Source organism: Tachyglossus aculeatus, chromosome 3 (genome assembly GCF_015852505.1).
Source record: "Tachyglossus aculeatus isolate mTacAcu1 chromosome 3, mTacAcu1.pri, whole genome shotgun sequence".
NCBI lineage: Eukaryota > Metazoa > Chordata > Mammalia > Monotremata > Tachyglossidae > Tachyglossus > Tachyglossus aculeatus.
In genome coordinates, this window is record NC_052068.1 from 35,207,056 (window position 1) to 35,219,250 (window position 12,195).

Below are 12,195 nucleotides of genomic sequence, written 5' to 3' on the forward strand. Positions count from 1 at the left end.
CCATCCACCATGCTGACCCTTAAGCAAAGAGAACAGCCCAGTGGAAAGAGCACAGGCCTGACTCAGAGGACTGGGTTCAAATCCCAGCTCTGCCACCTGTCGTGTGGCCCTGGGCAAGTTACTAAATTGCTCTGTGCCTCAGTTTCCTCATCTGTAAAATGGGGATTCAATACCTATTTTCTCTCCCCCTTTGACAGGGAACCCCGTGTGGGATGGGGGATGTATCTGATCTGACTGTACTGAATCTTCCACAGTGCTTGGCATCTAATAACTGTTTAATGAATACCACAGTTGTTATCCTTATCATCACTATCCATTGCCTGCTCAAAATGTCACCTTCTACTGTTGGCCCAGGAATATGCCACAGCCTGACAACTTAAGCTCTTGTTTTGCTTAGCTATTAGAAACATCATTAATGGTCGTGAGGATCTTATCCCCCTTTGGCACACGGGGCAAGGGTTCTTGTATGAAGCAGAAGCCACTCGCTAATGCTCTGGACTTGAGGGCGAGGGTGGAGCTGGTTGTATTCCTCTTCCTAAGATCAGTGGAGCCAGTGGAAACCAAACCCTCCCCGCCTCCCCCAAAGCAATTTACAGTACTTACATCCGGGTAATAATCCATGGTGGGAACAAGATGTTCAATCAGAGCTTCCAGAGATCCGGAGATCAGATTCCCATCCTGGAAAACGAGGTCGCCTCCACTCCGCTCACCCATGTCCGGCTGCACTTGACCACTACAACTGGAACCGAGCATACTGGAGAATATTGGTGTCTGGGGCATAGTTTCCTGTAGGGGGATAAATGAAGAGGTGGTGAGGGCCATCAAAGAGTCTCTTTATGCAAGAGCTGCCTTCTCTCTCTCTCTTTCTCTCTCGCCTGATCTGTTTGAGCGTAGGCACTGTACAGACATTGCCTATTTGAAGGAACACTGCAAGGATGGTGGAGGGGGAAGAATCCCAAATGCCACCCACCTGCAAGATGCCTTTATTGCCAAAGTTAAACACCAGCTCAGCTCGGGAGTGGCTGGTGGAATCTTTCTCTTCCCAACTTACCCATAAAACAATCAGAAGCCAAACGCTTCTTCCCCATGGTAGCTTTAAAGCTAAAAATCCAGTCTGGGATTTTAACTAGGGAGAGAACGCTGGGAAAGAAACCTACAGGCGTTGCACTGTTTACCCATCCAACGGCCTCGTGGGAGAGATGATCTGCTTTCGCCTGCTTACAGGGGTGGTGGTGGCAAATTTACGCTTTGAGTTCGGATCCAGCAGTTGACAGGGTGTGTCTGTCCCATGTAAAGGAAGGCTGCTTCCAGCCTGGGGCAAGTTTATGTTCACGTCTGACGCTGCCCTTGGAGGGAGTCACAAGCCTAGAGAACAGTGTGAGCTCTTCTGAATGGCTTTTGAATGTGCAGTTTTGTTGATGATGATAATGATCATCCCTGGAATTCCTCCGTTTGCTCCTACTACCCCGGGGAAGCAGGAAAACACCGTGGTCTCACTTACAACAGAAACTTTGGGGAGGTTTAAAGAGGAAGCTGAAACCCAGGAAGGGTTGGTCCAAGCCATAGGACCGGCTGGGTCAGAGCTGAGATCAGAACCCAGGCATTCCTGTTTCCCAGGCACGCACTCAAACACGGCTCTTGTTCCTCCTACATGCAACTATAAATATAGCATTTAAAGCAGAATCAACAGTTTTTTTCCACAGGTGCCCTCTGTTTACTGAGCGCTGCCTTGTGGCTGGTGTGTTTAGGAGGACACATACCAAGCTGCCTACTCTCTACCCCTGAAATCTGATTACCCACCCACCTACCCACCCTCCAGGAGGTTCTGTGAAACTTTGAGCCAAGCTACTCCAGCCTGAAACTGCAAGTATAGGGTGGCGGCGGGCAGCTGAGATACCCGGTTAGTGGTTTAGCAACTGGCCGAAACTCTGCCTTGGGAAGGGAAGTGACTTGATGATGGCATTTATTATTTTTATTTTATTTTATTTATTATTATTATTTAGGAAGTGACTTCCTCACTGAGGCTCCTGTGGAGAGCCCAAACAGACGCACATCATTACAGAAAGTTCACTGCTATTCCCCGACTCTGAAGTCCTCCCGGGAACAAAGATCTTTTCCCCCTTCAGGTCCCTCTCTCCTTCCACCCTCCGCTCCATCAATGGTGGCTCTTCTCCCAGATTTAGAGCAACAGGTCCACAGTCAATGAGATTGCTGCGTTTGCTCACCTCACCCTGGGAAATTAAACCCCTACCTGAAGTCCATGAGGCTTCACTACAACCGCTTCCATATTTAAAAGAGAGGCATCTATTTTTCTTCCCTCAAATAGTGGTTGCTACAGCGACAGAATGGATATCGGTCTCAATTCAACACCCAACGTCCAGAGGGTGTTGAGATGGTTAAGGTTTGGCTTTCTTTCAAAACTAAAATTAAAAAGGGCCTAGGAAATTCTCAAGCTTCACCTAAAAGATGAGAAAACTGAAGAAATCAGAGGTTTTCAAGGGCCCTGGGTTTGTGACTTTGGACAAATTACCTCCCTTTCCTGGGTCTTGTTTCTTTCCCAAGCATGAGGATAAATATACTTGCTACTGCTCTCGGGAGAGCAGTAAGTTTAATCGGTTTGAGCTTTTCCTTGGAAAGTCCATTTATTGATCTTAAGCCTGATCAACCCTAACCTTCATAGCCCGGCTCCTCTAAGTAAAACACCACTCTGTAAGCAACCGCAAATCTGGTTTTCTAAATTGGCTTTCCCAACTTTTATTGGGCTCAATTGCCTAAGACAAGAGAGTGCCTTTCTCTGGGGAGTCTGAAAGAAGGCTACAGACACTGTTACAGTCTGTTCTCACATGGTTAGAACCCAAGTCGCCTTACTCTCCATCCAAAACACCATCCTCTCCACCTGTTGCCCCTCTCCCAGGCCAGCCTTACACGCAGTTCTCAAAAATCATTCAACTACAAAATTCTAACGGCGGTTCTGTTCCCACCTCCTCTTGCTTTTCCACATCATCCATTCATTCAATCGTATTTATTGAGCGCTTACTGTGTGCAGAGCACTGTACTAAGCGCTTGGGAAGTACAAGTCGGCAACATATAGAGATGGTCCCTACCCAACAACGGGCTCACAGTCTAGAAGGGGGAGACACACAACAAAACAAAACAAAACACATCATGGAGAACACAAGTATCTGCCCACAGCACCTACCCTCAGTTTCCCAGATTCCCATGGACATCGAACATGAGGGAAATAGAAAGAACTCAGAGTACCGTAAATGTCTCACTAGGTCCACTAATCGAGGCTCTTAAGGCCTTTACCCTGCGTCAGTGCTTGTTATCACGGCTGCTCCAGACCATCGAAATGTAACCAATAATGATGCTTAGAAGGGTAAACCAAGTTACTAGCTTACAATCTTCGCTCAGTCTCCATATCAAAGAGCACAAGCAACAAGGTACGGCGGTTCTGTTCCCACCTCCTCTTGCTTTTCCACATCATTCATTCATTCAATCGTATTTATTGAGCGCTTACTGTGTGCAGAGCACTGTACTAAGCGCTTGGGAAGTACAAGTCGGCAACATATAGAGATGGTCCCTACCCAACAACGGGCTCACAGTCTAGAAGGGGGAGACACACAACAAAACAAAACACATCATGGAGAACACAAGTATCTGCCCGCAGCACCTATCCTCAGTTTCCCAGATTCCCATGGACATCGAACATGAGGGAAATAGAAAGAACTCAGAGTACCGTAAATGTCTCACTAGGTCCACTAATCGAGGCTCTTAAGGCCTTTACCCTGCGTCAGTGCTTGTTATCATGGCTGCGCCAGACCATCGAAATGTAACCAATAATGATGCTTAGAAGGGTAAACCAAGTTACTAGCTTACAATCTTTGCTCAGGCTCCATATTAAAGAGCACAAGCAACAAGGTGAATGCCACTGTTCATGAAATCAGTGCTCGCTGTGGACAGAAAACACATCTACCAACTCTGTTATACTGTACTCTCCCAAGCGCTTACTACAATGCTTACTACAGTGCTCTGAACACAGTAAACACTCAATAAATCATTGATTCATTAGTGATGAGGCTTTTTAAGTGAAGCCAAACTTCTCTCAGTGGAAAGAGCACGGGTTTGGGAGTCAGAGGCTCCTGGCTCTGCCACTCGTCAGCTGTGTGACCTTGGTCAAGTCACTTCACTTCTCTGTGTCTCAGTTCCCTCATCTGTAAAATGGGGATTAAGACTGTGAGCCCCACGTGGGACAACCTGGTTTACCTTGTATGCCCCCCCAATGCTTAGAACAGTGCTTGGCACATAGTAAGCGCTTAACAAATACCACAATTATTATGAGAAGCAGCGTGGCTTAGTGGCAAGAGACGGGCTTGGGAGTGAGAGGTCGTGGGATCTAATCCTGGCTCCGCCACTTGTCAGCTGTGTGACTTTGGGCAAATCACTTCACTTCTCTGTGCCTCAGTTACCTCATCTGGAAAATGGGGATCAAGACTGTGAGACCCAAGTAGGACAACCTGATAACCTTGTGTCTATCCCAGTGCTTAGAACAGTGCTTGGCACATAGAAAGCACTTAACAAACCCATTGTTATTATTAGTATGCTCCCTCCTTCCTTCAGAGAGGGTGCGAGGGAAAAAAAGAGAGCAACTCACCGCTTTCAGAGCGCCTACCAACCGGACATAATCCGTCAGAAGTTTGGAGAGGATAGAAGTCCCTGGACTCCTGCAGTGTGCAATGCAGACACTGTCCGGGAGAAACTTCAACTGGCTCCTACCAAGCAGGGCTGTCAAACGCTCACTTACCCACCCCGTCCCTCCCACCGTCCCATCCTTACATGTTTTCATGACTCATGTGGCTCTCAGAATCAAAACAATGTGTAGAATGCAGCAAATATCACCATCATATAATACCGAGGGATGAACCATAATGAGAGAAAAGTGCTTCCTCATTATAAGATCTCTAAACATGAATCACGGCCGGTCTGAGCCACAAACACGTGTGGCCGGCTTCCTTGCAGACAGGCGGAGGCCCAGCACCGACTCCTCCCCAACTGGACAGTGAAGGGAGGCTCTACAGGTGCATAATCACAGTGAGCAACCCAGATTGCCAGCCACTTGCAATCTCTGACATCGTGACATCTCTGGGGTCACGAAAATACAACCAGAGCTCTGACTGCCATTAGGCGCTCTTCTTTCAATCAGCACTGACAGAACTCCGGCCAAGGCAGGGCAGGCTGGATTCCTACCTTTCCTGAGAATCAGTGGGTGGAACCCGATTTCCTGGAAACTGGAGTTGGAGAACTCCAGGCTATTTGTTCAGGACGGTGGCAGGAAGGTGAAAAAACAGGAGGCTTGTTGGCAATGCCCCTGATTGGATTTGGACTCCAGCAGGTCCGACTCAGCTCCCAAGCCTTTCAAGACATGAGGTTCCCGGGGAGAATTATTTCGTAGTGGTAGATCCCAGCCGTGGGAGTTAGAAGGTCATGGGGTTCTAATCCCGACTCTGCCGCTTGTCTGCTGTGTGGCCTTGAGCAAGTCACTTCACTTCTCCGTGCCTCAGTTACCTCATCTGTAAAATGGGAATTGAGGCTGTGAGCCCCACGCGGGACAGGGACGGCGTCCAACTCGATTTCCTTGTATCCACCCCTGCGCTTAGTACAGTGCCTGGCACACCGTAAGTGCTTAACAAATGCCATCATTATTATTATTATTTATTTTACAGCATAAAATCCGGGCTTCCCGGGAAGAATGACCAAAACAAACACACACACACACTGCATTCTTGCAAGCAGGCGAACAAAAGCATCTTCTCTCTGGGGTGAATGCTTTAAGTGGCATTTGATGATGATGATGATGGCATTTATTAAGCACTTACTATGTGCAAAGCACTGTTCTAAGCGCTGGGGAGGTTACAAGGTGATAAGGTTGTCCCACGGGGGGGGGGGGGGCTCACATCTTAATCCCCATTTTACAGATGAGGTAACTGTGGCAAAGAGAAGTTAAGTGACTTGCCCAAAGTCACCTCCGTGCCTTTTCTTTAGAGCTTCTCCCGGGCAGTGTCTGCATTGCACACTGCAGGAGTCCAGGGACTTCTATCTTTTCCAAACGTTTGACAGGATGTCTGGACGTTTGCTGGGCGCTCTGAAAGCGGCGAGTGGCTCTCTGTTCAAGCCCTGCGACTCTCTAAGCTTCTCTTCCCCTCAACTAGCCTGAGTCTGGGGGCAGCGGGGTGAGGGAGCAGGGTCTCTCCACAAACTTTAGGGAAGCAGCATAGCTTAATAGTTAGAGCACATACTTGGGAGTCAGAGGTTGTGGGTTCTAATCCCAGCTCTGCCACTTGTCTGCTGTGTGACCTTGGACAAGTCACTTCACTTCTCTGGGCCTCAGTGACCTCATCTGCAAAATGAGGATTGCGACTGGGAGCCCCCTGTGGGGCAGGGACTGTGTCCAACCCGATTTGTTTGTATCCACCCCAGCGCTTAGTACAGCGTCTGGCACACAGTAAATGCTGAACAAATATCACAATGATTATCATTTTCGGTGCCTCGGTTACCTCATCTGTAAAATGGGGATTAAGACTATGAGCCCCACGTGGGACAGAGTGTGTCCAACCCGATCTGCTTGTATTCAGCCCAGCGCTTAGTAGAGTGCCTGGCACGTAGTAAGCACTTAACAAAAACCATCATTCATTCATTCAATCGTATTTATTGAGCGCTTACTGTGTACAGAGCACTGTACTAAGCGCTTGGGAAGTACAAGTTGGCAACATATAGAGATGGTTCCTACCCAACAGCGGGTCATTATTATTATTATTATTATCCTCTAAGCCTCAGTTACCTCATCCGTAAAATGGGGATGGAGACTGTGAGTCCCTTGTGGGACAAGGGCTGGGTCCAACCTGATTACTTTGGGCTAGTCACTTAGCTTCTCTGTGCCTCAGTTCCCTCATCTGTAAAATGGGGATTAAGACTGTGAGCCCCACGTGGGACAACCTGATCACCTTGTATCCTCCCCAGCACATAGAACAGTGCTTCGCACATAGTAAGCGCTTAACAAATACCATTATTATTATTATTATTATCTCGTATCCACCCCAGCGCTCAGAACAGTGGTTGGCACATTGTCAGCGCTTAACAAATATTATTATTATTATTATTATTATTATTATTCCACTGCACCACCTGCACTTTAGGATTCTCTCCAAAGCGCTCACTCCCCAAGAAATGTCCTTCTCGGGCTATCGGAACAGAGACACGCAGGAACTGTCTCTTGCTGAATTGTACTTTCCAAGCGCTTAGTACAGTGCTCTGCACACAGTAAGCGCTCAATAAATACGACTGAATGAGTGAATGAGACGCCCGGCTGAACGCCTGCACAAAGCAAAGATCTCCGGCCAACGCGCAAACCTTGTCCAAAACCCCAAGAAACGAATGGCCCTGAGCCCGGATCCAGCTCGGTCGAAGGGCATTCCTGGAAGCAGCAATATTAATTCAATCCTATTTATTGAGCGCTTAATCTGTGCAGAGCACTGTACTAAGCGCTTGGGAGGCTACAACACTGCAATAGAAACAATCCTAGCCCGTAATAAGCAGAAGCGATCTTCAGCGCTTAGAACAGTGCTTGGCACATAGGAAGAGCTTAACAAACACCCAAATTATTATGATTTTTACTTAGAGTTGGGGAAGGTACAACACAGCAACAGAAACAATCCCAGGCCGTAATAAACAGAAGCGATCTTCAGCGCTTAGAACAGTGCTTGGTACATAGGAAGCACTTAAACACCCTAATTATTATGATTTTTACTAAGAGCTGGGGAAGGTACAACACAGCAACAGAAACAATCCCAGCCCGTAATAAACAGAAGCGATCTTCAGCGTTTAGAACAGTGCTTGGCACATAGGAAGCACTTAAACACCCTAATTATTATGATTTTTACCAAGAGCTGGGGAAGGTACAGCATTGCAATAGAAACAATCCCAGCCCGTAATAAACAGAAGCGATCTTCAGCGCTTAGAACAGTGCTTGGCATGTAGGAAACGCTTCACAAGCACCCTAATTATTAATATTTTTACTAAGAGCTGGGGAAGGTACAACACAGCAACAGAAACAATCCCAGCCCGTAATAAACAGAAGTGATCTTCAGCGCTTAGAACAGTGCTTGGCATGTAGGAAGCGCTTCACAAGCACCCTAATTATTATGATTTTTACTAAGAGCTGGGGAAGGTACAACACAGCAACAGAAACAATCCCAGCCCGTAATAAACAGGAGCGATCTTCAGCGCTTAGAACAGTGCTTGGCACATAGGAAGCGCTTAACAAACACCCTAATTATTATGATTTTTACTAAGAGCTGGGGAAGGTACAACACAGCATTAGAAACAATCCCAGTCCGTAATAAACGGAAGCGATCTGCAGCGCTTAGAACAGTGCTTGGCACATAGGAAGCACTTAACAAACACCCTAATTATTATGATTTTTACTAAGAGCTGGGGAAGGTACAACAGCAATAGAAACAATCCCAGCCCGTAATAAACAGAAGCGATCTGCAGCGCTTAGAACAGTGCTTGGCACATAGGAAGCACTTAACAAACACCCTAATTATTATGATTTTTACTAAGACCTGGGGAAGGTACAACACAGCATTAGAAACAATCCCAGGCCGTAATAAACGGAAGCGATCTTCAGTGCTTAGAACAGTGCTTGGCATATAGGAAGCACTTAAACACCCTAATTATTATGATTTTTACTAAGAGCTGGGCAAGGTACAACACAGCAATAGAAACAATCCCAGCCTGTAAGAAATAGAAGCGAGCATCAGCGCTTAGACCAGTGCTTGGCACGTAGGAAACGCTTCACAAGCACCCTAATTATTAAGATTTCTACTAAGGGCTGGGGAAGGTACAACACAGCAACAGAAACAATCCCAGCCCGTAATAAATGGAATAGATCTGCAGCGCTTAGAACAGTGCTTGGCACATAGGAAGCGCTTCACAAGCACCCTAATTATGATTTTTCTCAAGTCCCTTTGAGACACCCCAAGTTTCAAGCGGGCGCAAAGTCCCCTGCACCTCTGCTACGACAGCCCAAGATGGATTTAAGCCTTCTCTTTTACGGGGCGGGCTTCGACTGACTCCTTGGGGCGCAGAAAAAAACCCAACAACGAACCCAACACCACCCAGAAACACTTCTGCACTTTTCCCCGACTCACGAACCAAAAGGATCTTACATTTCTGCAGATGTCCCCGACTCAAACGAGTGCCTCCTGCTCAGGTAGAAGAGAGGCGAGCCTTACCCTCATTGTCCTCCGGAGTATATACATAAACTTCGGCGTCGATTTCAATCTCCGGCCTGCGCAAAGGGGCCTAAGCCTCAGGCTGTCAGCATTGTGTCTGCAGCCCGACTATTATTCTCCTGGCCAAAGCTCGGGTCTGAAGAGTCTCCCGGCTCTTTGAGGAAGAAAACCCAAGCTGCTGCAGCTTTGCAGCCCGGGGCTGACGTCGGTCCTTAGCTCGGCTGGCGGTTGGCTGCAGGGCTCATCGCCCAATTCAAAAGGAGCAGACCTCAGAGAGCTGGGGGGTGTCCAGAAAAGCTGCTGCTATCCGGGGAGGGAGTGGGAGGGGTCCCACCAATTCCCACCTTCTCCTTTTTTGGAGCCGGAAACCCGTGCGGCAGGTTAAACGACTCCCACCTTCCTCCACCCATTAAAAGAGCAGGAAAGGACACGTCAAGATGCCTTACTTGGGCTGAAAAACGTGCCCGAGGGGAACTCCGTTAGGGTTTGACAGCTGGCCTAGAGAGGGAAAAAGAGAGTTTCCACTCCCGGCTGCTTTTACTAGCGTCTGTCGAATGTCATTATCACCTGGTGTGGAAGGTGCTCGCTCCTCCATTTACCCACCAGACCCTAAACTTAACGGGTTAATAAGTCAGACTCTCGGTTTGGAGCTCCTAGAATGAGCTGGTTTGGGGTCCTCTTCTTTCCCCCATCCAAGACGGTGGGAGTCTTATAAGGAAGCGCTTTGGTGCTTCTGCACCCTCTCCTCTGAGCATGTCCAGGGTTTAAGTAATAATAATATAATGGCATTTATGAAATGCTTACTATGTGCACTGTTCTAAGGGCTGGGGAGGTTACAAGGTGATCAGGTTGTCCCACGGGAGGCTCACAGTCTTAATCCCTATTTTACAGATGAGGTAACTGAGGCCCAGATAAATTAGTAATAATGATGATGGCATTTATTAAGTGCTTACTATGTGCAAAGTACTGTTCTAAGTGCTGGGGAGTTTACAAGGTGATCAGGCTGTCCCACGGGGGGCTCACAGTCTTAATCCCCATTTTACAGATGAGGGAACTGAGGCCCAAAAAAGTGAAGTGATTTGCCCAAAGTCACACAGCTGACAAGTGGCAGAGCTGGGATTTGAACCGATGACCTCTGACTCCAAAGCCTGGGCTCTTTCCACTGAGCCACGCTGCTTCAAAGTCACACGGCTGACAAGTGGTGGATCCAGAATTTGAACCCATGACCTCTGACTCCAAAGCCTGTGCTCTTTCCATTGAGCCATACTGCTTCTCTTAAGTCTTATCCGAAATCAATCTAGCTTTCAACATAAGGTTGGTTCCACCTAAAAATTATTTTCTGGAATAAAATAATAATGATGGTATTTGTTAAGCACTTACTATGTGCCAAGCACTGTTCTAAACTCTGGGGTAGATACAAGGTAATCAGGTTGTACCACGCAGGGCTCACAATCTTATTTCCCATTGTACAGATGAGGAAATTGAGGCACAGAGAAGTTAAGTGACTTGCCCGAGGTCACACAGCAGACAAGTGGCAGAGCAGGGATTAGAACTCATGACCCAACTCCCAAGTCCGGCCTCTTTCCACTAAGCCACGCTGCTTCTCTATTCCCCATCTCTCTAGCTGGCTGCAAGGAAGAGTGCTTGGTCTAATTTTCTCCTCTCATTCCAGGGGAGAATGTAGATGGCTGAAACTAATCAAAAGAACAAAAAGCACCTGGAACAGAACGTTAGCTTTTTTTCAAAGAACCCTCTTGGAAGGTTGTCTCCTCCAGGCTTCTGCCTGCTCTGCAAAGTGGTTTTTGGTTTAGCGACATAGGGAGTTGTGTTTCTCCTTCTGTGTACAAAGTTCAGCCTGGCTCATATTCCAGTTTGGGAAACCACACCAAAGTTTCCCTGGTGTTTTGGGGCTGTGGTGATGCACAGCTTTGCTCTGGGTGAGGGTGTGCCCAGGCTTCTGAGCCTTTGACTCTGCCCTCTCTGGGCTGTGTAGGTTTTCACTTTCCATATCATTCTGGTGGTTTGAACAGCTGCCCAGGGTATGAGCCAATCTTCCCCAGGCATGGCACTGGATCTAGTGCTTAGTACAGTGCTTGGCACACAGTAAGTGCTTAAGAAATATTATTACTATTGCTAGCCTGCTGGATGATCTTTTTTTTAATGATGTTTATTAAGCGCTTACTATGTGCAAAGCACTGTTCTAAACACTGGGGAGGTTACAGCTCCCCCTTTCCATCCCCCCCGCCTTACCTCCTTCCCTTCCCCATAGCACCTGTATATATGTTTGTATGTATTTATTACTCTATTTATTTTACTTGTACATATTCTATTTATTATATTTTGTTAATGTGTTTTGTTCTCTGTCTCCCCCTTCTAGACTGTGAGCCCTAGGTAGGGACCTAGGTAGGGACTGTTGGGTAGGGACCGTCTCTATATGTTGTCAACTTATACTTCCCAAGCACTTAGTACAGAGTTCTGCACACAGTAAGCGCTCAATAAATACCATTGAATGAATGAAGGTGATCAGGTTGTCCCACAGGGGGATCACAGTCTTAATCCCCATATTACAGATGAGGGAACTGATGCACAGAGAAGTGAAGTGACTTGTCCAAAGTCACACAGCTGACAAGTGGCGGAGCCAGGATTTGAACCCATGGCCTCTGACTCCAAAGCCCGGGCACTTTCCACTGAGCCACGCTGCTGCTTCTTGGGCAAGTCACAATTCCTCTGGGCCTCACTTTCCTCATCTGTAAAATGGGAATTCAATACCTCATCACCCTTCCCCTTTAGAGTCCCATGTAGGACAGGGACTGCGTCTAACCTGTAATCTTGGATATAATAATAACAATGATGGCATTTATTAAGCGCTTACTATGTGCAAAGCACCTCTTAGCACATAGTA

The 12,195-nt window shown here is 47.3% G+C and overlaps 1 protein-coding gene across 4 annotated transcripts in view; it reads right to left on the bottom strand.

The window, feature by feature from the left end:
- The window catches only part of RASGEF1A (RasGEF domain family member 1A), a 377,771-nt gene that overhangs the window by 36,769 nt on the left and 328,807 nt on the right, over nt 1-12,195 (bottom strand). Inside the window, exons 1-2 of one of the 4 annotated variants that reach the window (XM_038743668.1) lie at nt 9,294-9,538; nt 604-786 (exon numbers count right to left, since the gene is read on the bottom strand). In XM_038743668.1, the coding sequence (XP_038599596.1) occupies nt 604-786; nt 9,294-9,320 (210 nt within the window). In that variant the 5' untranslated portion in view covers nt 9,321-9,538. Of the gene's footprint in view, nt 1-603; nt 787-4,654; nt 4,675-9,227; nt 9,539-12,195 lie in introns of those variants that run through there. The other 3 variants (XM_038743670.1, XM_038743671.1, XM_038743669.1) reach the window with 3 other exon arrangements.